The 26,289-nt window shown below is 38.2% G+C and overlaps 2 protein-coding genes across 16 annotated transcripts in view; both read right to left on the reverse strand.

Annotated features, from left to right (window-relative positions):
• Positions 1-5,000: 5,000 nt before the first annotated feature.
• On the reverse strand, positions 5,001-19,566 carry Abhd10 (abhydrolase domain containing 10). Its single transcript, XM_004624881.2, has 5 exons — positions 19,265-19,566; positions 17,031-17,214; positions 10,652-10,763; positions 10,158-10,295; positions 5,001-5,687 (listed from the first exon to the last, which is right to left on the reverse strand). Exons 1-5 carry the CDS (start codon positions 19,449-19,451, stop codon positions 5,343-5,345), a joined length of 966 nt encoding a protein of 321 aa, XP_004624938.1. The 5' UTR covers positions 19,452-19,566; the 3' UTR covers positions 5,001-5,342.
• A 1,780-nt stretch (positions 19,567-21,346) lies between these two features.
• Positions 21,347-26,289, reverse strand: part of Phldb2 (pleckstrin homology like domain family B member 2) — a 132,954-nt gene continuing 128,011 nt past the window's right edge. For all 15 annotated transcript variants that reach the window (XM_004624704.3, XM_023702053.1, XM_023702061.1 and 12 more), the window contains 2 exons: positions 23,744-23,829; positions 21,347-23,065 (listed from right to left, as the gene is read on the reverse strand). In XM_004624704.3, coding sequence (XP_004624761.2) covers positions 22,925-23,065; positions 23,744-23,829 — 227 coding nt within the window. In that variant the 3' untranslated portion in view covers positions 21,347-22,924. The remainder of the gene's footprint in view (positions 23,066-23,743; positions 23,830-26,289) is intronic.

Consider the following 26,289-nt stretch of genomic DNA (forward strand, 5'->3'; position numbering starts at 1 on the left):
ATCCTTCTCCACGCCTGGCATTTGCCTAGAGAAGATTTGGTTTGTTATTAAGCAAAGCTAGAAGGATTTTAAAGATATACGTCTGCCTGGCTGGCATTTTTCTTCTCTTTTTTAACCTCCCCCCACCCCCCAATCTTTTGTACCCAGATTCCTTCCCATTACAACAATAGTAATAGTAACTTTTCCATAGTTCTGGAAAGAATGAGGTGGTGAAGACAGTCAGACACAGGGTATGTCTAGAAATCTAGAAAAACTTTTAGAGGAAAAATGCTGGTCATCAGCTCAAGGTAGTGTTTACTGAATGCTGAGTAGCATTATAGCTACTTTTTTTCAATCTATTTTCCAAGGGTCTATAGTATCTGAAGTACAGAAATGAAGCATGGTAAATCAGTTCAATAGTAAAGTTAAAATTGTAAACAATGGACACTGGCCAGAGCACACGGTAAAATTATGCATGAGGCACTTAGGTTGGTACAAAACCCATGGGAAGGGGATCAGGGAATTAGGCAAAGGTTTACAAACAAGATGACATGTCGGAAGATACATAGGTATTTGCTAGGTTGGTGGGCTTAGCCAAGAGGCTAGGAGTATTGATGGCAAAGACAGTTTATGTAGAAGGTGAAACTGATCCTGAATCAACGAAGCCCTGGGCACAAAGGGAGACAAAGAAAGAAAATGTGACTAGATTGTCAGGTAGGCAGGAAATGATAAAGTGCAGTGCTCGCGAGTACTTGTGGTTAAATTTTCATGAACTTTGAGAGTCAGTTATTAAGTATAGCCATTATTAGCAATTACATTGTATTAACTTTCTCTTAAATGAATTACATTACAAAGGTTAAATACTCAAAGCAAAGACTTGTTTTGTTACATTTCCCCATTGCCTATATTGCTGAGTATTTGTGTTTATTTTCTCTGTATGGTGCAGACAATATGGGTATGCTATGAAGCACTCTTTCCAAGCTTTGTATTGGGAGATGTCATCGGGGTAGTCTGAGGGCAGCCATGACAGGAGTACTTATGCAATGCAATGGATGTTGGCACGGTAAAGCTCAGGCCCCTACCATGCTGGTTGTCAGATATTTACCATCTTTGTGTGGAATTATGTATCATAAAAAAGAATTCAAAAATTTTCATCAGGAGATGTGAGAATGGTTCACAGTTTGACTTGGGTAACTGATAGCTGTACCTTTCATGGCAAAAAAACAAAAACAAAAACAAAAAAACCTTACAGGTGCGGTGATACAGAAAGGGGAAAAGATAATAAGGCTTGGAGCTAACCGCATCTGGAAGGCCCCCAATTGGATCTCCTTAGTCTGTTTTATGAGTCTGAAGTTGAAGAGGGGAACCTCACCTGTAGGAATATACTTAAATAACTTGTATGCAGGTAGTACTTAAAACCATAAACAGGGTAATGTTGCTCAAGGTCCTTTGAGAGGAGGCTGACATATAGGCTGAGAAGCTCCAAGTAGGAAGTTCTATGGAAAATGCATGGACAGTTGCTCCTTGTGAGACCAGAGAACCCAGCAACCACCTGTCTGGGAAAAAAGAGGTGGGCCTAAGTCAGGAAACGCTACCCTGAAAAACTAGCAGGCACTATACCTTCTGTCACTGACAGTAATATTAGGTTGGTTTTGTTTGTTTGTTTGTTTGTTTTGGTAGAATAGTAGACTATAGGCCAAAATCTCAAAGTCTAGGAAGATACAATGAGAAAAGATAATTTTCCTCAAAATACATTGTTTTTAAAATACCTGCATTCTTCTAGGTATACTCTTTAACTACATTAAGCATCATGTTTTTTCATACACCAAATTCCACACAGTATGTGAGCATTTCTAACAAGTTACATCAGACCTCTGCTTAAAAAATTTTTTAAAGGTATTTATTTATTTTGTTTTTTGTATAGGGTCTCACTACACAGCTTAGACTTGTAGTGATCCTCCTGTTTTCAGCCTCCCCAGTGCTGGTATTACAGACATGTGCCACCATGCCCAGACTCAGTGGCTAACTCAGTGCACCCAAGGGCAGGGTCAGTGCAGCACGCAATACCAGGGATCGAATCCCACTCCCTGTACTTGCCTAAGCAGGAGCTTAGTTGTCCCTATGTATCTTCATGTTTTGCATCTGAGGATCCAAAATAATTGAAAACTGTGTGCCTACACTGAACATGTAGACTTCTTGCCATGATTCTCTAGAAAATAGAGTAACGATGACTCGCTAGCATTTGCAGTATGCTGTTGCAAGAGACCTAGAGATGTCTTCATGAAGCACACAGGAGGGTGCGTATTGGTTACTAAGAGTACTGTGCCACTGTACAGGAGAAACAGAGGCCTTTATGGATGTTAATATCCATAAGGAGTGCTGGAACAACCCCTCTGGGGACGTCAAGGCATAACTCCATAAATTTCACCTACCTTCTTCCCTCTCCCATATGAGTTCTTCCGATTTTCTTCTATAAGAGTTCTTTAGATTTTTTTCTAACTGTTCCTTATTGAACTCGGACATTTTGGGGACTGTCTAGGAAGTTATGAGGTGAAGAAAGTTCTCTTATCTGCCTCCAAGCTTTATAAAACATCTTTGCCCAGAGCTCTTTTCTTCCTCTCTTCTAGACATCAGAGAATGACAGACTGTTTAGATTTGTGTCTGGAATTTTCTAAACTCCACAGATGCAGCAAAATAAAAATATATTATGTGGCCTCCATTAGCCTTCTTCTTTGATATTTGCCTTATTCTTTTCCATTGTACACGCTGAGATCATTTGCAGGAATCATGCTTCTTTTAAAATAATCTGGGAATTCCAAATGATGTGTGCAGGTTCTGCTGGCTGCACATGCATTTTTCATGCTGTTGTATACATAGCACAGAATTAATATCTGAAAAAATACCTTGAGGGGAACATAGAAAAAAAACTGTACTAATTAACCATGTACTGAAAAAACCCACTATATTTCACATTCAATCTCATGAAATTTGCACTATCAATTTCTAGAAAGCTAATTCATTTTTGTGAGACAAGGTCTCACTCTATAGAGTACAGGCTGAACTCATGGTCATTTTCCTGCCGCAGCCTCCTGATGCTGTGATTAAAGGTGTAGAACACCACACTGGATAGTAAAGCTAAATTTTAGAAGATTTTTTAATCTCTAGATTGTGCATTTCCCCCATCTCTGTTTTGCACACTGAGTAACACCCTAAAACATTTCACTTCAGGATCTACATGCTAGGAAAGTCAAATCTAGCTCAGTTCTAGAAGTCTTACCTTCCTTGCTTCCACTTTTCTTCCTGTAGCACCATGGATTCTTGTATGCACTCAACTCTCACTGGACTGTGCTCTACACATAGAAATAAAAGTGAAAAGGAAGCATCTCCTGTGCCATTGTCTAAATGTGCTACTTATTTGATCTTTACACCCTACTGCCTAGTTTTGTCATAGATGAGAAACACGCTTGGAGAGGCTAAGTAAATCATGCAGCACTGGTAAATGATGAGTAAGGATTCAAACCCTCGCTTGCCCTTTACCATTGTTACTCTGCCTTACATGTCCACTATGACTCTACCATGTTCATGACATTTTCTAACCCCAGAAACTCTTGGGTGGGCCCTTCTCCTCTTTCACTTCCCTAGCAATCCTAATGACTAGCAATAGCCATTGTCACCCTCCATCAACTCATTCTAGTCGCACTGATTCCTCTCTGTGGTATGTGATTTTTCTGTGATATACAAGGTAACCCATGGGTTGTAATTTTATGGTATCTGCATCAAGAGTCCCTGAGACCACCCCAGGCTGCAGATTTCCTGGTATTCACAGGACTCAGTATATATACACAGCAATGATTTTTTATGATGCAAAATCAGCAAAGGACTGAGGTATGTGTGGTAAAGTCTGGGGAAACCGGGTATGTGTGCAGGAATCCTCTTCCAGTGGTCACAGAAGCTGATTTCATTCTTCCAACAATGATTTACAGTAGTACAAACAAAACTTTGCTCATCATGAACACTTACTGTTAAGACTCAGTGCCCAGGGTTTTTACTGGAGGCTGATCACATAAGTAGTCTACCTAGCACACACCAAAATTCTGGACTCCCAAAGGAAAAGCAACTGCTCAGCACAAGCCTCAGTGTTTGCAGATAACTTAAGCAGAGGGATCTACTTTGAGCAGTTGTGGGAATGGGGAAGCCCCTTGAAATCCAAGTCTCCAGATGCCAGCCAACAGCTCACCTCGTAAAGTGGGCCTCTAAGGATAATCAGCCAGCCTGCTATAGAACACTTTTCTGCACAGCAATTTTATCCCAAACTCTTTTCTTCAATACCTTTAAATACTCTATTTCTTCAGTTGTTCTTTGAACCACATTTACTATCTGCTGGCACCCTCATTAATGAGTTAAATCTTTGACACATGTTCATTTTATGTATGAGTCACATTGCCAACTTAATAAAAGTTTTACTTTGACAGACATAAGCCAACCAGGCTAAATAAAGTCTAGCTCAAGTTAATAGCTAAGAAACACCAACTCAATAACATCAAAGCTAATCACTATACATACTCATTTTAATTATTAAAAGAAACCTCTTCTATGCTTACATAGTTTTTACTGACTCCACACTTCAGAATTCCTGATTTAAGTGGCAAACACTGGACTCATTACACTCACATCTCTTCCTGACAAAAGGTATTTCTGCAAGCACGCATTCATGTAGAAAGATCAATTTTCTCCTTAGTTTCATCAATCATTACATAGAAATGCTACATCAGTGAGATGAATTTCCCATTTAATTACGGCATATAAGTAAAAATTTAGAAATATCTCCTTGTTGCACTGTACACAGTTGCGAGCCTTTAGAAAAAAACAAGAGATTAAATATAACATTCTTCAATTTTTATTATACTTCCAATATTTCTCCAATCATTTCAACTTATTTCAATAAACATTTTCTTGTATTTTTTAGCATTATAAAGTGAGAAGTTACTTTACAAATTTCCATATATAATGGAAACAAAACCTAAAGTATTTAAGCTTTATTAATAATTCTAAGTAGATAGGAACATAAGAAGTGGCCCAGCTAACATACTCATAAGAAATGTAAACATCTCTTTGATAAAAAAAATAGGAATTATTTTAGTGGAAAAAAATTCAAAGATTGTAGGAAGGAGAGAACTGTCTAAACAACAGCCAGTACTTTTGCCACAGTTCATGTTATTTGTAACAAAACATCATTGAATAAATACTTATTTGATATTTACAGAGGTAAGAGGAAAAAATCTAAAGTGCCAGGATCTTTGATTTGCTATTACTCTTTCAATCTTCTGGATATATCAGTTTACATACCAATTATAAATATGATTCTAGTTAACTATAGTTGAAAGCTTGTCAATCAAGTCATCAATAGTGTAAGTAAGCAGCTGTATGTCAGCCTTTTCCTTCATTCGGTGATCGCTCTCTTTTCGCAGGATGACATCCACATCCGTGCTGAGTACGCGGTCAGCCACCTGCATGGACGTTTGCCACGGTACAATGTCATCCTTCAGGCCGTGCAGCAGGCGGACGGGGCAGCGCACAGGAATGGGGCTGTGCAACAAGCAGTGGTGCTCGGCTTCCTTGATGAAACTGTACTGAACACGGTAGAACCCGTCTGCGTGGTATTTGGATGGCAGAGACCACGTGCCTTTTATCTCTACTTCTTTTTTTACCTAGAGAGGAAAAATGAGGACAACAGAAGTATGTGTGCACATTAACACAGGCAATAATTTTGAACAGCTTCAAAAAAGTAGCCCTTAAATAAGAAGACACGCTAAAAAATACGATGATAAACATCAAAGATTATACACCACGTGCAAGGTGCTGTGACAGGTACCTTACACATCTTTATCTCGCAAAATCCCAGCAAGATTTCTGCTAGTACCCTCTTTTCATAAAATATGATATACAGTTTTGAGAAGTTAAATGTCATCTTCAAAGTTAAAAGCTAGAAATGGTTATGGCTAGGAATCAAACTTTGACTTGTCTGACTTTACCATATAGGTTCTTAAAAAAGTGTTGTTTTAGCACAACTGAAAAGAGAAACAGGGAGAAAAGTACAATAATGTAAGAAAATGAGTCCACAAACATCCATATTTATATCAAATTAAATCCTAGAATAAAAGTCTTTTAAAATCACTGGGGTTGGGGAGATGGCTCAGTAGAATAAGTGCTTGCCTGGCAAGCGCAAAGGCCTGAGTTCAATCCCTGGTTCCACCAAAAAAAAAAAAGCTGGAAATAGATTTTAAAATCATAAAACTGAAATATCTATCAGAAATACCTAAAATGGGCCAGAAGTATCTAAGAGGAAGAGGCAAGCACAGAACTAAAAAGGCAAAGTGAGACAATGATTTGTGAATGAAAAGTGAGACCCATATTTGCACCATTTTAGACCAAGATTTTACCTTGCAGGGTCCTAAGAACAGAAAAAGAAATTATTGTTATTTTGTTTTTGATAACAAAGAAGCATTCCAAATACTTCCCAGAAACTGAAAAGTATCTTTTCTCCATTTATTTCTTAAAATGAAATGTTATATATCCTACGATCCTGTAATAATTCATTTACCTTGTTTTGTTTTCTGAGATAGGATCTGGTTATATGGTTCAGGCTGGCCAGTTGAACTCAGTAAACCCCCTGGCTCAGTCTCCCAAGAACTAGGATGAAGACCTTGTGCCACCACACCCAGCTAATTACTATTTTTTTCTTTTTTTTCAGAACCAGGGATTGAACTCAGGCCCTTGCACTTGCCAAGGAAGTGCTTATTCCACTGAGCCATCTCTCTGGCCCCCTACTAATTACTATTTCTTAGAAAATTTATTCGTCTTAATTTTTCTAATTAAAACTTGGAATTTTTCTCTAGAAAATACTCTGTAACATTCTCACACAAAATCCAAAAAAGTTTAGAAAAATCATTTACAATACTACCTTATGGTTATCATGATCCTTAATATTCTGGCTTACTTCCTTCTGTATTTTTCAAGATGTTTAATTTTTATATATGAATGATGTAAAATATATGGTCTGTTACACATTCATATACAATTTTCTGTATTTTTTAATGTAGTGTATGTATTTTTGGGTTTTAAAAATTTTTATAAAATGTTGCAAAGGCTACAAAACAATTCAAATTCAATGTTATACTAAACATTTTTCAGTACAAATGTTAATTTGCATATCATAAATTCTTAGAGAAAATTATCAGAATTTGAAATATCAAGCTGTGTGTAGGTACAAAGCTCTTGAAATTATATGATATAAAGGGCATTTTTCATTAGAAAAGCAGGTGGACATCTTACCGAAAAGGAAAATATAACAAAAGAAAAGCTATATTCAACATATTTGAAAATATATAAGATTTAATAAAGATTCTATGATTTTTGCATGTTTAAAAATTTACTGCAAATGTAAAAATAAAAAATCAGAATTTAAAAACAAAATGTTCTATACACACAGACACACTTTGGCAATTTAACTGAAGCATATTTTTAACTTAGTTCCATTGATAATTAGCTGACATAGAAGTTAGCAAATTACTGAGGCACTGAATTAATAATAATTTCATTTTAATCATACCTAAATCCTAACTTTATTGTCTACCACTGAATAGAATGAGTATGGTTCACCTGAAGAACCATGCTAACTTCATAAAATGTTTTATGTCTTATCATCTCAAAAACGAAATTTGAGAACAAAAGCAGCATTATCCAAAGACAGTGTACAGATAGCTCTAGATAAGAGGGGAGTGCATTAAGGCAATGTGGTTTTCAGAGGCTTAAGAGTTCAAGCCACCATCAACCCTGTTTCTGGTATACAAAGAAGATACTGATTGGAACCAGGTAAGAGGAGGTCAAGCTCCAAGGCACCCAGTGACAAAGGCTGTGCGTCATAGTCCCAAGTTACAGGAGATGGCAAAATCCTCCACTCATAATTCATATATAAAGATCAAAATCTTCAGAACTTGCTGACAGTGTGTAAAAGAGGCAGTGGTCCCAGTGTCCCTGCTCTTCATAAAGCCAGGCTTCTGCTCCCGGGTTAACGAGGGCTGACCGTGCTTCTGCTAACAGCTGCTTTTACCTCATTTAAATTTAACAATTATATGCCATATGGAGCTACCTCTCTCTCTCACAGTGATGCAGATATACACATGCAAATACACAGATCTTGTTCTTTACCAATAACAACAAAAAAGGAATAAACTCCCTTTCAATGTGGCATATCCTTGAGTGACTCCCAACTATAAGAAGCACGGCATTTTTGAAACAAGATGGAGCAAAGGTCTAGGTTTCAATGCAGGAAAAGGAAATGATGTTAAAAGCAAGAGGATTAAGCAACTAGGTATGAGAAAAAAGAAAGTGAAAAAAATTTCAGAAATTATAAATAAGTGCAAGGTAGATCAGCTTCGGAATTTTAGCACTGAGGGGAAATAATGAGGACTCTGACTACTGATGTTTTCTTAAGGAGCTAAGAAAATCAAGACTGGGCCAGGGAGATGGCTCAGTGGAATAAGCGCAGGGGCCTGAATTCAATCCCTGGTTCTGCCAAAAAAAGAAGAAGAAAATCAAGATAAACCGTGAATAAATTTATAAATGATGTATGGCCCAGGCTTCAAAGCTGAACTTGAGACAAAAGTCAATGACTTTGCTCAATGGTACAAGTTTCTTCTTTCTCTTTTGTTCACATCTTGAAATCTCTGTTACTGACTCTCAGACTCTACCTGGGGAACTTGTTAAAACATACACTGCTGGGCACATACTCACCATTTCTACTTGAGAATAAAGCTCAATGATCAGCATGGCTTACAAGTTCTGAGGCGATGCCCGTCTGCTGGCCTGGGAACACACTTCGTGAACCAGTGCTCTAAATGGTTTTTCGCTCTTATTGTGGTTTTTTTTTTTTTTTTTTTTTTTTGCGGAACCAGGGATTGAACTCAGGCCCTTGCGCTTGCCAGGGAAGCGCTTATTCCACTGAGCCAACTCCCCAGCCCATTGCTCGTATTGTTTTGTGGTGCCGACAACTGAGCCCAGTGCCTTTGCACTGAGCTATGTCCCCAGTATTTTTTTAAAAAATTCTGAGACAGAGTCTCTCACTAACTCTTGCATGCTGGGCTCCAACTTGCATCTTCCAGCAACAGCCTCCCAGAGTGCTGGGATTACAGGCACACCTGAATTTAGACTGTTTTTCTTTTTTTAATTTCTGTATCTTGGGTCAGCCACTCACTTAGTTCCATCAGTGAAATGTATTTAATTGGGGGGGGGAGGTTGTAAGAGGGTCTTGCTATGTAGTTCAGGCTGGCCTTGAACCCACATTGCAGCTCAGGCTGGCCTCAAACTTGGGGTAATCCTCCTGCCTCAGCCTCCTGACTGCTGGGCTTAAGGTGTGGGCCACCACACTATGCCTGGCTCACAGGTCAAATTTAGATTCCTAGGGGAAGGAAAAAAACTCAAGGAGAATTCAACTGATTAGAAAACAAAAGAAAAAAAAGATAGAAAATAAAAGCTATCACTCATTATTTCCTCATCTTTGTAGACAACTAAAGTGCTTAAACATGTATAATAAACTAATTATCTTCCCAATTATTTTAAAAGTCTCATTTCTATCATGATTTGGTAAGCAGCATGTTAATACTGAAATATACATTTTCTTCCTTTACGATGAAGATTCAGTAACAGCAACTAAGCAGCTAAGCCACAAATGGGCAATTGTACCTCCAATGTCCTAACACTGATTGACAAGTAAAGGCGTGCGGACAGGACCATGTCTACTTTCAGGCTAAACGTTCTACAGTGTATTAGTCCAGTCTAACATGCTCATAAGAACAAGCACTATCGCCCAGATACCACAAAGTAAGAATAAGAGACACAAAGAGATCATGATATATGATTCAAATACACCGATGTGATTAAAAAGAAATTGTACAGTGTGATCACGTAAAATGATTTAAAAATTTAGCACAATGATTTGAAAGGCAATCTGAAAGGCTAACTCATTACACATGGCAAAGAGACTGTGTACAAAAGGCAAGTGAGATAAAGACAGGTTAGTGTAGTAAGTCAAAGGGCAAATGATACATAAATGTTCGAAGATGGAGTAGGCGGAAGACAGGTCATATACACAGACCTTGGTAAAGGGACTTGTGACTTACCTCAACAGGAAGCTGATTAAACTGTGTTACCAGCGCATCTGCAGCTGTAGCTATACCAACAAGAGCCATGACCTTTTCTGGTCGCGCAATTGCAGCATGAAGCATAAGCCACCCACCAAGGCTAGATCCAACCAGTATCTAAAAATGACAATATATATGGCTTTAAACTGGAATCTTTTTCTTTTCTACAAGAAGAATGAGACATTTTAACAGAAATGTAAATACTTTTTTTGTTATATAGTCCCCGTACTTCTAATATTTGGCACTGAACGCAATTAACATCTGTTAAACTGTTAGTTCTATACTACAAATGATGAGAATAGAATTTATAGAGTGAATTGCTACTTTTATGACAGTGAAAGTCACAGAAAAATTTTAAAGAAAAATTATCAAAGTTGCTAAACATTTAAAACATGAAATGAATTTTCCTATCTACGATACCTTCAATATAAGGTTAGAGTTAATAATTATAATCAAATGTAACAAAAAGTCACCTGTGGTCCTTCTGCTATATCATCAATTATAGAAAGAATATCTTTTCTCCATTTCCCCACTGTGCACTCTTCTAAGTTACCCTCTGAGTTTCCAACTCCTGAGTAATCAAATCTGGAAAAAGGGAAAAATATATATTTATATCTAAATGTTATATACCTATGTATTTGCTTCTTTAAGAGCTATTATAATGCTATTATAAGACTTAGAATACAGTAAACATCACTCAATGTGTATTTCTGCAAGTCCTATTGGCTTGGTCATCACGTCTCAGCCATTTAATCACCTTTCTACCTGCTACCCTGCTACAAGTCCAGTCCAAGTCCTTCCTATCTTCTGACTAAACTAATGTAAACCTCCTAATACAGCTCTTCAATCCACATTTTACTCTTTCACTCTCAGTCTAGTCCCCACTATAGTCTTAGGGACCGTTGTAAACCAAATGGGTTTTGTAGAAACCCTGCAACAGCTTTTTATATTTATAAAATCTAATGTCCTCATCACACTTTGGCCCCTAACCATTTGGGACTTGGGCTCAAACATGACATTCTCATAAGACTTCTCGACCATTCAATCAGTAAATCTGTGCTTCTCTTATCATTCTCCATGTCCTTATTTTATTTTCTTCCTAGCACTTATTATACTTGACATGGAATATAGTTATTTGTGGCCTGCCTCTTGTCCTGGAATGGAAACTCTAGGGCCTGCATCAGTACCTTGCAAGTGCTAAGTGTTACATGAAGGGCAGGAAGGAGACCAGAACCAAAGCCACCACCATGAACCTGTCCAGTTCCCCTTCCAACTTCTGAGGCATCCAGGTAATACAAACACTACTTGGCTTGTGACTTCCACCTCTCCCTCAAGGTCTCAACTCAATAAATCATAAAGAATCATCTGATGCCCAGGCTACCCAAACCCTAGTCATATTGAACTGCTCCTAATTTTCAGAGAACCCTTTCAGAACTTTGAGCCCCTGCATGGTGTTCCATTGCCAAGAAATTCCTCCCTCTGAATGAAACTCCAAGTCATTCTTTAAGTCATGTCAGCTCCTTTGGCATACTTTTCCCATTTAGTACCAGGCACTCCACTTTGTATAAAATGAACATTTTTCATGTGTCCCATTGACTAGACTACCAGGTCATCGAGGGCAGACCATTTCTACATGTTTGCTTTCCCAAAACACAAGACTGCCTGCCCTATATGATCCTCACTCATTCTCCGCAATTTATCCCTTTATCTCCACTTTGATGAGTGCAGGCTCTTGTCGCAGGTCCTTGTGATCTTAAATGCAGATTATCACAGTAGTCTGTGTCTGCCTGTCTCCTAATGAATCTACTTTGTACCTGTTGGGTTTTTTTCTTGACAATTATGTTTTAGCTTTACCCTCAATGGCTCCCTGCAAGTGTTTTTGCCTACTGCTTAAGAATATTCTGCTCATCTCGGACTCATCTCTCATCACTTATCAAGGGAAACTATAGTACTATGTTAGCCAGTTGATTAATTTGCTCGCCACCTGCTATACTTTCTCCATCATCTTTTCACTAAAGTATTCTTTCAGAATGTCCAAAGAAACATTGATTCAAGCTTGCAGGAATGTGTTAAAGTATTACTTTTTGTAGATGTAATCAGTTGAAAATATCCTTCCCTTATGAAACTTCCATAGAACTGTCAGTCATAGGCAATCTATTATATCCTACTCTCTAAGAGGGAGGGAGGGAGGAGGGAGAGAAAGAGAAGAAAAGTAAAAGGGAGAGGAAGAGTTCATTCTTGTGAGATAGTGAGATCTTGGAGGGCAAATACATCATTTTTTACTGCTTCTGCACTGCTCATAGTGGTTAGGTATGAAAACCCCACCTTGAGGATAACAGTATCAATGTAACATATTAAAAGATTAAAATAAAAAATTACTCAAGTATCAGGCCTTCATATTTTTCTTATTCTTAAAATCCAGTGAAAATGAATGAATCCTAGTACTTTTAGATTATATAAAAGGGTACGTGATACACAGTATAAACACATTTCCGAAGTGATAAAGGAAAATGAAATTAAAATTGTCTTTAAGTTTGAGGACAAACTTAAATCTGATGCTGGATTCTAGAGAAATGTGAATAAGGTTGCTGCTGTAGTCTAAATCAGTTATTATTTCTTTCTCAATTAAGGGTACCTAGAGGATAGACAGAGGAGAAGAGAGGGGAAAAATATCAACTGTTTGACAGTATGTGGATACTGTTACATGTAGTTTCATTTCCAACTACCTTTCAAATATAAAGTAAGGATGAAACATACTTATAGTTTCTTTTCACTCCAGAAAGAACGGCTATCAGGATGAAATCAACAAATAACAAACCTGACTGGATTGTGGGGAAAAGGGAACCCTTATCCTCCATTGCTGGGAGTGTAGACTGGTACAACCATTGTGGAAATCAGTGTGGATATTTCTCAAAAAATAGGATTTGAGGTCCCATTTGGCACAGCTGTTTCCACCTTCTGGGTATTTTCCCAGAATTAAAAACATCATACAACAGTAATATAAGTACACCAATGTTTAAAGTAGTGCCATTTGTCATAGCTAAATTCTGAAAACAACACAAATGCAAATCAACTGAGGGATGGTATTTTATGCAATGGAGTACTACTCAATTATAAAGAAGGGTAAATTTGAGGAGACCATATTCATAAGTGAAATAAATCAGACCCACATGTGTTAACATTGCACTGTCTCCCTAGTATGAGACTGAAAGAGTAAAATAAGATCTAAAATACACAACAGACACTGTGAAAGGGAAAGAAACTGCTTAAAAGTAAAGAACTGGGATGGGGAAGGAAAAAAAAAAATATATATATATATATACACAAGATAGCTGAGATAATTATACTACTAATTTCTGTTAGTTCATTGAAAGGAATGGTTTGTGCTTACACTGATCAGTTTTACATTCCCCATATCTTGTAATCTAAGCAAGTACTTTGAAAATAACAATATGCAATATAACCACTATTAACTTATTACCTTGTTTTGAAATTTTCTAATTTTTTTCTCTTTAAAAAAAGTTATGTTTGGGAGCCTGGGCCTACCTCAGTCCTTTAAGTGGCTGCTTCCACAAAGCTGTCAGCCTCAGGTGGCTGGAGTTCGGAACCTCACAACTCTCCCGCTGGCCAAACGTGCCCTGAAGGCATGTGAGGAACAACACCAACAACAAAAAAATCCTTATTCCAGGGGGCCTGGCCCTAGCTCAGGCCTTTAAGTGGCTGCTTCCACAAAGCTGTCAGCCTCAGGTTGCTGGAGTTCGAACCTCACACCTCTCCAGCTGGCCAAAAGTGCCCTGAAGGCATTTGAGGAACAAAAAAAAACCAAACAAACAAAAAACCAAAAAACAACAACAAAAAAAGCTATGTTTACATGACAGTTCAGTCTACCAAGTATGCAATAATATTACATCCTACAAAAAGTAATATTTTAACACATTCCTACAAGCTTCAATCACCACTAGTGGTACAAGAAGCTCTGTACCACTGGCCTGCCATAACTTCCATTGTAAAAAAACTCAGTGCCTGTAAACCACAGTAAAGCGAAGTAAAGGCAAGCCTTCGTAAACATTTAGCAATGCTAACAGGTTCTAAGTAAGAATAGAGATATAGTTCACTCAAACTAAACTTTAATCTGTAGACAAAAACCACTAATTCAAACAGCATTTTTAAGATTTCTAGGGGCTACGCACATAGCTCAGCTGCTTAAATGTGTGCCTGGCAAGCACAAGGTCCAGAGTTTGATACATGGTACAAAACAAAACAAAACAAAACAAAACAAAACCCTTACCAGTGAGGATGACCAAAATTTTCATATTTTAGGCTGGCCAAACAGCTCAGTGGATTAAGGAGCCTGCAAGCAGGCACAGGTTTGATCCTCAGGCCTGCCATGCCGGCCCTACCCCCAGGGCGTGCTGAGATGGCAATTGACACTGGGCATGGTGGCGCATGCCTGTAATCCCAGCATTTGGGAGGCTGTAAACAGGCAGATCACTTGAGTCCAATCTAGTAGTGAGACCCTAAACATCCTCTAGACCCTTCCCCACCCCCACCCCCCCAAAAAAAGATTTCTAAACAGTAACACTACACTGTCCTAGCAGCTTCAATTCTCCAGGGACACAGTTCCAAATTAAAAATATTATTAGAGCTAATCCTGAGAATATTGGCTTTAAGTGTATGTCATATTCTTGAACTCTGATTTAATTTCATTTTAGGCGTGGACACAGGACATTAATAAATCATTTTAATATGGCCACATGTACTATTTCTTGTATGTTAAACTAGTCATCTCATCAAGATGTAAGTTTTGTAACAAAAGTCATTAAAAAAAGTAAACTGAGGAACTGAAAATACAGACACAGAAGATCAAATTTCTTGTAATAAGTTAAAATCAATAGTTACTAGTGATTAGATGGTAATGAAGTTTAATAAGAGGAAATAAAACCCTACATAATCTTTTTGGTGCGGTTTGGGACAGCATCGCCCTGGTTAGTCCAGGCTGGCATAGAACTCATGGTTTTCCTCCTATCTCAGCCTCAATCCCAAGTGCTGGGATTACAGGCATGAGCCACATCTGGTTTGCTACATTAAGTCTTACAGGTAGATTCAAATTGTAACTGTCATAGTCTCAAGTGAAATTCAGCATTACTAAAATGATGACTTTTCAATTCAAATTCTTTTGGGGGCAAAAAAAGAATGCATCACCGTATTTCTGATATATTTTGTTCAAGATCGTCTCTTTCTATAGACAGCACTAATCTCCCACCCAGCATTTTTCAGTGTTCTCAGGATTTTGCTATTTACTTCATTTCCCAGGTCTTTACTCTCACTTTATGTAATTAAATATACTTCACTTTTGACAGTCACATTTAGATGTGTGCTTGTATAATTTCTAACTTTTATTTTTTCCACTGTAAGTGAAAGAACCTTAAAAAAATAGCTGTGTTTCATAATGCTTGGTATTTACAACACTCAGTATTTCCAAAAAATACTCCAGTCTTGGGAACAACAGTTAAGTCAAATGAGATTTTAAAACCTCTAAATATGGAAATAAAATTAATCTGCTGCCATGATAGGACTTAGATTAATTCCACACAATTACCATAATTTCTATTGATATACTCAACAGCTAGTATCTCAGTTTTATATATAACTGTGTTTTCTAGATCTATTAAATGACTTTAGTGAAACCACTTTTCTAAAAATTTAGGTGAACAGATTTTTATGCTGTTATTGCTAGAAAAAAATTAAAATCTTGGTTCAACACTTTTTGGATGACAAAATCAGGTCCAGTTTATTAACTGATTTTCCTGGTCAGGTACTGACAGAGTTCATTCTAGAATCCATACTTCTTAAATTCTAGTTCAGTGCTCTTTCAAATAAGCCACATTCTGTTCTGGAAAATTTTATACCGAAACCCACCACAAAAGTAAACTGAGAAATTGGAAAATATGTAAACAGAAGATAAGATCTCTTATAATAATCTAAAACGAAATGGTGATTGGATAGCAATGACCCTAAATGATCACTATAGGCAAACTGAACACAAAGTGAACAAATTATTTTACTAAAACTGTATGAAAAACCAGAAACTATAAAATTAACTGAGTTAAACATGTATTTCTATTTATGTTCATACATGATTAGATTACGGGAGTACAAGAGGAAAACTCAGCAGAAATGTGAGTTACTAATTTTGTAATACTTCTCTTGCTTTGGGGTTTTAAGAGAGGATGTCCCTATGTAGTTCATTATTCAAGCTGGGCTTGAACTCACCATACATTTCAAAGTGGCCTCAAACTTGTGACAATCCTGGGTTAGTCTCCAAGTGCTGGGATTACAGGTGCGCACCATCAAGTACAGCTGTCAATACTTTTAACTATTTGTAAAGTTCCCGTTACTTTACAAATTTTGTGTGAGTGTGGGAATTGAATTCAGGTCCTTATGTGTCTCATGCATGTTTAATGTATACTCTTACAGCCCTAAATACATATTTTAGAAGATGGTCAAATAAATATATCTCCAACAGACAACTAACATAAAATTACAAGACAGTACAAGAAAGTCAAGTAGTGTTTTTGTCACACAGACTATCGTCTCTTAAGAACTTAGCCACCACTAGTTTCCTTAAGATGTACTTTCCTGCCAGTATCATCAATCTGGCATAAAGACATTTTAGAAAGGTCTTTAAAGGTTACTTTTACAATGACCCTATATCACAAAATCAAAGTTTACAGACCATTAAAATAGATGAATCTATTAAAGTGCTGGCATTTGCTAGGTTGGTGAGAGAAGAATTAGTTTTCCATTGCCAGGCTAAATGACAATAGGTTCTCTGAAGTATGTGGTTCCTACCTTATATAGGCATGCCCTAGAGATTTGCAAAACTCCTCAATCGCCAATGCTTTTGTACCATTCATGTTAGAGATGTAGCCAGGGATGAAGATAATTCCTGGACTTTTGCCTTTAAGCCGCTTATAAGCCAGTTTGGGAAGTTCTGGTCGACTAAGGAAAGAGAATGATGCCTTTTGTCTGCAAACTAAACAAAGCACACAATATAAATTATAGTTTGCAACTAGTTTTTCAAAAAGCATATATTTCAAATTTTCTTAACTCATTGGGTTAATGTTAAATACTACTTCCATTTCATAGGAAAAATAAAATCAGACTCAAAGTACATGTTAAATGAACAAATCTCTGCACAAGGTCTTCAGTTTTAAAATTTTGTCAAGACTGCTAAACTTTAAACCAAGATCCAATCTTTAGTCTTCCAAAACACACAATGAGGCAGAAATTTCAAAGCAAAAGACAGTGATTCATCAAAAATTATTCTATTGCTGCTGTATCATTCATCTTAAACAGAATCAATCCAAATTCAGATATAACTACACTAGTTTCAACTCTCTCTTGTGAGATTTTGGTTTCTTTATTATTTGTTTGAGGACTTTCACATCCTGTACTTTTGGGGATATGGGCTGGGTCAGCCTTTGGGAAATTGTTTCAAACCTTCACCCCAAACCTTCCTTCACTCATTCTCAGTCAGCCACTCCATTCAGGAAATGAGGGCTGTGGTATTGTACTTTTCAGTTGAAGTCATTTCAAGCAGCAATTCCTTTCTAAATAACCTTGAATAACATATAATAGTATCATTTTTTTTTTTATTGCTCATAGGACTCTGCACCCTTTGTGTTTTATTTATTGGCTTCACTTTTGTGGCATAGAAAAACTCAAATAAACTTTACAAATTTCTTCCATTTCATTGTTTTATTTTTTTCCTATTATAAAGTTAATATACTTACACTTAAAAAGCACATTTTTTTTTAAATCCCAGTTTTTCCCTCCAAAGCCATTGTTTGCATACTTCTTTCAGTGTTTTTCTTAGCTGAGAAATCATTTTAAGTATTATATGGAGTCTTCCTCCATGTTCTTGTGCCTAGTGAAAAATTTTCGGTCATTTCTATGTGTGCTGTAAATGTCTACCCCACTCTGGATTTGTGCAGCTGATTTTGTAAAAACTAAATGAAAGTGTTAAATCTATCCCCTTTACACAACTGTTACATACCTTCAGTGTAAAGAGAAATATGTCAAATTTAAAATGTTAGGTGAAAAACAGGGCCATCAGGGGTCAGACATGTTGGTCAGAATATTGCATTAGCAATAAGGTTCATTTCCAATTTCCTCAGTTAAGCACTCAAATAATTCTTTCTATCCTTGTCCAAATAGTCCCTTCCAACACAGAAATTTCCCCTGTGGATTTTTAATGTCAGTGAACTGTAAGTAGACAAATTCTAGTATTATATTCCTAAATCGCCTTTACACCGTTAAGGATTAGCTGTGCATAGTCAATGCGTATTTGCTAAAGAGATGAAAGAATATTTTACTCCTAATATCCTGACATACCACACACTCTTTGGGCTGTTTACAACTGAATATAAATTAAACTAATTATATAAATTCAGGGTTTTTTCACTGGAAACAAAGGGTCTCTGTAATCAGGTTATTATTCCAGGCACCATGCATCTGCCAACTGCGCGTCAAGGATAAGGAAGATGGATCAATAAAAGCCGCACACAAACAATATACATATGTGGTGTGTGTTTTATGATGTATGTATATGGTTCTAAACTTTGGTTTCCTCTGGAGAGTACTGTGATACGGTTCTTTCAGTGAGTGGGAGCATCAATCAAGACAACGGGGCTTCCAGAAGGCAGCTATACTTCTGCAAATACGTCTCCTATTTTAAGTCTCCGCAAGTCAAGAGCCGGCATGTCCAGGCGTTTCGGAGCAGCGACCTGTGAAGCCCTAGAAGCAATTAAGAACCAAATGCCTGGAAATCGCGTCTGAACGTTTCCTAGCGCTGGGCTTTCGTGCAGAGAAGGCAGGGGCGCCTTACACTGCAGAACGTACTCGGCCAGCGAGGCTCGGGGCTCCGAACGCCCGGGCTGCGCCAGGTTCCCGCAGCCCTCCGCAGCGCTGTACGCGCCCGGACGCGGACTACTCAGAAGCGCAGAGCAGTTTCGAATGGGGCGCCAAAGCCGCCGGGCGCAGCGCGGCGAAGGCACCCACTCCACTCACGTCCACACACTGACCTGGGAGCCGCCAGGGCACCCGCTGGGGCTTCCGTGCTAGGAACGCGCCGAGGCCATGGTGGGGGCCGAGAGAGGCAGCGGCCCGGCCACAGAAGACACACGAGCGCCCAGCCGACAGGCCCACGCCCGCCATCTTCCCAGCGGCCCCTGCGCCGCGCTCCGGACGCGCAGTTTCGGGGCTGCGCATGCGCCGTCCGCGGACAGCGTGTGACGCCGGATTTAAAGTCGCGCGGGTGTAAGGGCTCGTCTTTCTGACACTCTTTCGCTGCTGGGCAGTTTCCTAGTTTTCTCTGTGCCATTGCGCGAATGGCCTCAAGGCGCCCTTCTCAGTTGGCTGCTGAAGAGCCCAGGAGTCCTAGCCAGCGTTCCTCGGTAGGAGCCCTCCGCAGCATCCGGGGGACCCTCGTTAGTGGAAACCAAACGCCGGGCTGCTGCTCCGCAGAGCCGTGACTCCCCAACGGCTGTAGCCTGTGCTCGCCCGGAAGGCTGCTGCGACCGGACTTCGCCTGGCCGTGCATCCCTGGGGTGGAGTCTTGCTGCTTCCTTGTCCGTCCCCTTTAGTGACACTGAGTTGACGTGAAGCCAGGCCCTTTGAAACAGGTCTCGCGTTCCCTTGGCCAGGCCGAGGTGGGAATTGCGAGCCTCTGACCCCAGCCTCGCCAGAGCGCTGGGATTACAGGCGGGCTCCCCCACGCCTGCCTTCTCTTGTTCCTTTTCTATTAGGTTTTTTTTTTTTTTTTTTTTTCAGAACCGAGCCATCTCCCCGGCACCTATTCTAGTTCTTTATGTGCCTAACTAGTAGTTACTGCATTATCATGACCTCGAACCGTGGTGTGCACAGTAAATTCCAGTAGCTAAATCATCTCAATGGAAGAACAGTTGAGATTAAAATTTAGGTTTTTGAAATTAATATTTGAAACACCCAAATTATGAAGAAAAGTACATTTGGTTGTATATGAATTTAAACATGTTGAATGGCAAAAAAGATGCTTTAAGCCAAGGGAGAACCTAGACAGATTTTGCGGTATTGATCCGTATATTCTATGTGGCCTACTCCTGATCATAAGAAAATAATTCAATCTGTATCTTGTGATGTCTAACGTCTCTCAAGTAGAAAAGACATATAATGACTTGGTTTCAGGACATCACAAGATGTTGAACAGTTTTGCCAGCTGTCCCTTTGACTTGTGCCTATAAAGAGACTGACTGAATTACAAAATCATACCCAGTTAATATCCTCAAAATACCCTGCATCTTAATATAACACTTCTTTTAGTTTTGGAAAAGTGAGAATATTTTTAGTCATCCCTCCTTTGCTTTCTCTTTATTTTTGTAGGTCTTCTTACATTTTATGTGCAATAAATGAAAAATCTAGTTACTTGTTATTATGGGAAAAGCAACACCCACCTACACAAAAAACACACGCACACGCACACAACTAGCAGATGGATCATTTTCTTCATCTTTTCTTACCAGTCAAACAAATCAGGAATGGTTGTGGCTCATGGCAAATGAAGAAGCTAGTGCCAACTAGTGATGGGCTTGAAATAGACTGATTTGTTTGCATTCTGTGCTTTTTTTTTTCTCTCTCTCTTTTTTTCAGAACTGGGGATTGAACTTGGGCTCTTGCACTTGGCAAGGAAGCGCTTATTCCACTGAGTCATCTCTCCGGCCCCTCTGTGCATGATTGTCTGTTGCTTCCATTAACCTAGGGCTGAAAGGACCTATTACTGAGAGCGGTTTCTCTTTCAGAATCTGTCTTGGTTCAGGGAAACAAATGAGGTCCCCACAAAGTAGAACCTCTGAGGGTCACTTCACATTTGCATGTTTTCTCCATCAGATAAGAGGCAATAGCCAAAATCCCTAGTCATGACTGTTTTCAGAGCAAAAAAAAAGGTTTTCAGGTTCACATCTTTTAAGCAATAAGTATGTGACCCTAAATATTTCTAATTACTCCATTTTATAAGCCACAAGTCATACTGTCACAACACAACCTCAGAATTCTACAGTTGACTTTGCTGATTAGTCAATCTTGCATCAAGTCATAGGAGGTATTTCCAAATCAGAGTTTACTTTAGCATGTGAAATCAGGTCAATATTTTAATCCAAATTCAATATGTTTAACACATATTTAAAAGGCTTACAACATGCAAGTTGATTAGAATACCCTTACGATCCTATGGAGAAAGCACAGTACAGAAAACTATTTTTAACCAGCAAACTTTTAACTACTGCATTTCATTTTCTGAGATCATTACAGTGTTTAAGGGTGATCTCTGCAAAATCCGATTTTTAAAAAGATCTTTTACAATCATGATTTTTGTTCTTCATTGTTCAAGTAAGATCTTGTGTCATCCAGTTGCAAATTTTATTGGCAACATGTATACATGAATACAAAATATATTTCAGACATTAAAAAATTGTACCTAGTCAGGCCTGACAAAATTTTAGACACACTTTTAATCATTTAACCTTGTAAATAAAGTCATTATTTTATGCCTCTAGTCATTTACCATGTTTTAGGAGAGAGTACATTCATACTTGCAAACACACAAAACACAAAAAAAGGGTAAGTGACATTTGAAAATACATAGAAGATTTGCCTGAAGTCATTTCATTCACAAAAATTAATTTAAAAACAAGTCTAATTATAAGACATTAAAAATACAAAAAAAAGTTAAGTTGAATTTTGCCTTTATATCATCTCTGCATATAGCTATTTTAACTGTTGTGTTCTTTGGTGAAAACAGAACGATGATTTCACAGCTATATCATGTGAGGGTATAACTGATAGGTCTGCTCTATAGCAAAGACAGATGAGCCAATCTAAAGGAAATTAGCTATTGCCTTCATTCTCAGCAGTGAGAAGGGAGACATCATGCACAAACAAGCTCTTCACATCAAATATTCTCTTTATTTAAAATTGCCCAATGTGATGTGTAGTTTGGCTGAGATGGCTTTTTTCTAAAATACAGGTTTTTCTTTTTTCTCTTACAAAAAGTGTTTTGCTATATATGCACAGTAGTTTATTGTGAAGAATTCAATTTCCTGGTACCTGGTGGCATCAAAATACTGTTTTAAAATATAAAGGATCACTATTTCTCTAAACTACTTTAAGCTACTACCAAACAGAAGTCATGTGAAATCTTTGGTGTTGGTGGAGTACTTAAAAAGTACTCCTAAAGGTAAAACTCCTAAAGCATATTCCTCTCCAAGTCTTTATTTGCTTATCTTTGTAAAATTATACTTTTAAAAAAAGAAAAGTCCGTTGATTACCATAGTGTCAATGCCAACAATTTGGGTGCTACAGTAATTCCATATTTGCAAGTACACATATACAGACATTTTGTAAACTGGTTTATTTCACCAAAGCCAACTGGTAAAAAATGATTTTTAAGAAATGTTCTTTTAGTGATTTTTTTCAAAATAGTGTTTCTTGTAGGAGCTTCAATTCTTTTACCATTTATGATCAAGCTTCAAATTAAAATTCTCTTCCTTCTTTCTTTCTTTCTACAAACAGCTTCTCATTATGAAAGGAGTTCTGAGTGCATACAGTTGGGGCATGGGTTTGCTGGGTCTTTCCATCTGGGATTGAATATGGCTTCATTATTGTAAGAGATTATTGCAGTCTGCCCTGAAGTGGACTATTGCTTCAATTCACTACAACAAGAAGTGAGTGTAACCTTCTGCCCCAGTAACTATAACATCCATCCAGATCCGCATGGCTTCCGGTGATGGGGCCACCATGTAATAGATTCTGTCATGTGTCTTGACACTAAAGGTGAGCAACGGATTAGGGCTCTGAAATTCAACACAGGAAAATAAATTAAAATCAGAGCATGAAATAACAGACATATGTTAAAGTTTCTTCCTTTTGAAAAGTTTCCACTGACAGAAATTTCTGTAGGCACTGCATTTGCTCAGTTATAACCCCACCCCTGTGCCCTTGTTAGGAATAATCATGTTGGCTGGGGAGATAGCTCAGTAGAATAAGCACTTGCCTTCGAAGCACAAAGGCCTGAGTTCAATCCCTGATTCCGAAAAAAAAAAAAAAAAGGAATGACCATGTGTCCAGCCTTTCTACCACAGGAAACCTCAGCAGAGCTCACTAATTGTTACTGGCTAATGTGGAAAGCATAGTACCTATCTGACAAGGGCTACTTGAAATAGCAATAGTTACAGTGTGCCCTGTTCAGATCCTACTAAACTAAGATTCCCTCACAACTATATAGTAGCTCCCATCCACAATGCTTGTAGTCACTCTTCAAGGTCTCCCAAACCAGTGCATCCAGAATATTCCCTGCCTGATGGCTTCTCCCCAGAAAGAGTGAGCTGCCCTACCTATTTCACTGTTAACTTTTCCAGCACTCTGATCATATCTATCTTTACTTGAGAATGGCAAATCTAAAGTTCAAAAGTACCTTTTTCCTACCTTAAGTATGCATTCAAATTGTAAGAATTTAACAAACCAGTGTTTACCTTATTAGCATTCTTGAGGTGATCATAATATACTTCTTCAATGGCTTGAAAGTATATTACTCCTTTTAACTTCGCTTCATGCTTGTCTGCAAAGATAGATGAGCATCATTAAATACTTTATCACCATTGAGGGACAGGAAAATTATAATTTTATACTAATTATTATCATGAAAGTATTTATGTAGTATTTAAATTATCTAAGATTAATTCAGATAACCTAGGGTAGTACATTAGCCCTGTCCTATATTCAAACAAACAAAACAGAAAACTATGAAATTCCCACACCCAAATCAAAGAGACCAAACCACTTTGTCTGAGACTCTTAAGCAAATTAGCAGGCAAAAGACAATCCAGAACTAATGACTGTCACACTAGCACATGAATTAGAAACATTACTGCCACCCATATAAAATATTTTGCCACATTCTTCAAGACTCTCTTTGTAATGGAAATATTAATGTGCATAATAGTGGTAATGAAATTTTAAAATGTTTTAAATATTTAAATGTAACTTAGGATAGTCTACTTACCTTTCTTTCCCATCAAATTTGTTCAGCATGCTTCACTTTTTCCCTTTATCAACAAAGCTTCATGACAATACTATCTTTTAAATTTTTAAAAATCTTTTATTTATTTAGTACAAGGTCTCACTATGCCGCTCAGACTTGTAGTGATTCTCCTGTCTCAGCCTCCCCCAGCTCTGGGATTACAGACGTGCACTACCACACCCTGGCTCAGTGGCCAGCACAGCATGCCTGGGCCTCCAGGTCCAGCAAAGCATGTGGTATTGGGGATTGAACCCGGGTCCTTGTGCTTGCCAGGAAGGCACTTAGACCACTAAGCTATCTCCCCAACCTACAGTACTATTTTAGTGCAGCACCTTCTAACCTGTTTCTAAATATTTCATCAGATTTACCATAAGACACTAACCAAATCAACAGCACCATTCTGATGTACTGAATTCATGAAATATTTTATTATTAAAACTGCAGGAATCATAATGCATGTGAACAACACATTTAAAAGTGTATATGAAGAGGCAAGGAGAAAGATTCTACCCTATCCCTGAGGTGGTGACACAAATGACAAAGCCTCTTTTGGAAAGCAATTAGTAGAATAGACAAAATTTAACAAATGCAAAAATCCTCTTGCTCAGCAATTCCACTTCCCCACCTTACTGTATAAGATCTACTGCTGCGTATGCAAATGCACAAGGATCTGTGTGTTTTTTATGGCATACAGCTACAAAAGATATACTTGAGTTTAAGAGGGGACTGATTTAATTACAGAACAGCCACAATGAAGTCTGTATAGCCATTGAAGTGACAGCTAGGCCTGTTATAACAAATGAGAGAAAAATTAGAGTGTTTCAGGCTTCACAATGGGAGAAAGCAGAACTGTCATGAGAAATGTATTGACTAGCATTACACAGATTTGCTTTTTATTTTTTTACAGAGTGAATGTTCCTTTTCCCCAGTAGTGATAAAAAGCAAGTGTGAAACATAATGTCCCAGAAAAGTTCCACAGAATATAAACAATATGTTTAGGTGCACTTCATCTAGCATCTCTCTACATTATCTGACCAAGGGCCAAAGGTCTTTGTTTTGCTCTTGCTTGGAAAATACTGTTTTAATTACAGCACCTTTGGTGGGTTTCCACTAGTTTTAATGAAAGAGAAGGTCACTGCATGTCTCAAACATTTTCTGAAAAGGATCCTGCAATAATCAAAGGGATGACACTAATTCCTCAGAGCACATATAAAATTAAATCTGGAAATGAAAGTAAGTCTTGACAGTGTTTCAAGCAGATAGAAAATTAGGGAATGAAACATTTTAAGGGCATTTTATCCATGAGAGTGCACACTGAAGAACGTAGGCCCACACTGTAAACTAAGAGGACCAACCATGCTGCCGGACAAGAATGAAATAATGCTATCAGTCACCGTGTCTCTGGGCAGCATAAGCCACTTAATTTTCAGACATGTATCCTGTGCCTTAACTCTGTTTAGAGATGCTCCTAAAGCTCCAGATTAACAGACAGGAGGCTAAGGACAGAGGCTGGGGCTATGAGCAACAGAGTGGCCCGAGCCTTTAGCTTTCAGCAGTCCTTTGCTGAAAGGACACACACACACACACACACACACACACACACACACAGAGCAGCCATGCCCCTCTCTGAGAAGCTGATGAGGCTCCTACAGGACCACATCCATACGGAGCTGCCATCTAGATGACAGGACTGATCTGCATGTGATTGTGGCCTTCTAGGGAGTTCTGGGTAGGGAAGGGGGCAGCTAAGCTGAAGGGAAACGGTGATAAACAGGGCCCCATGGCAACACCTGGCTAACTAGGTCTCACTACTCAGTTGCATCAGATACAAAAGTTGACAAGCTATAAATTCATCTGCTTTGTTTGAAGGTTCTGAATAATCTTTCCTATGATGAAAAGGGTTTTGGTACTTTCAAAAATCAAAGACTAGTCACCAAAATTCTTAACAGGAAACATACATTTACATGGCTCAGAAGGATGGGTTTGGAGAAAGTGATC

Source organism: Octodon degus, unplaced genomic scaffold (assembly GCF_000260255.1).
Source record: "Octodon degus isolate 3935 unplaced genomic scaffold, OctDeg1.0 scaffold00007, whole genome shotgun sequence".
Lineage (NCBI taxonomy): Eukaryota > Metazoa > Chordata > Mammalia > Rodentia > Octodontidae > Octodon > Octodon degus.

Coding starts and splice junctions, on each gene's coding strand:
- Abhd10 (XM_004624881.2), bottom strand. CDS start 19,451: ATGCGCAGCCCCGAAACTGCGCGTCCGGAGCGCGGCGCAGGGGCCGCT. Junction 17,215..19,264: donor GGTGCCCTGGCGGCTCCCAG/GTCAGTGTGTGG, acceptor TGCTTTGTTTAG/TTTGCAGACAAAAGGCATCA. Junction 10,764..17,030: donor CTAGGGCATGCCTATATAAG/GTAGGAACCACA, acceptor CCCTTTTTCCAG/ATTTGATTACTCAGGAGTTG.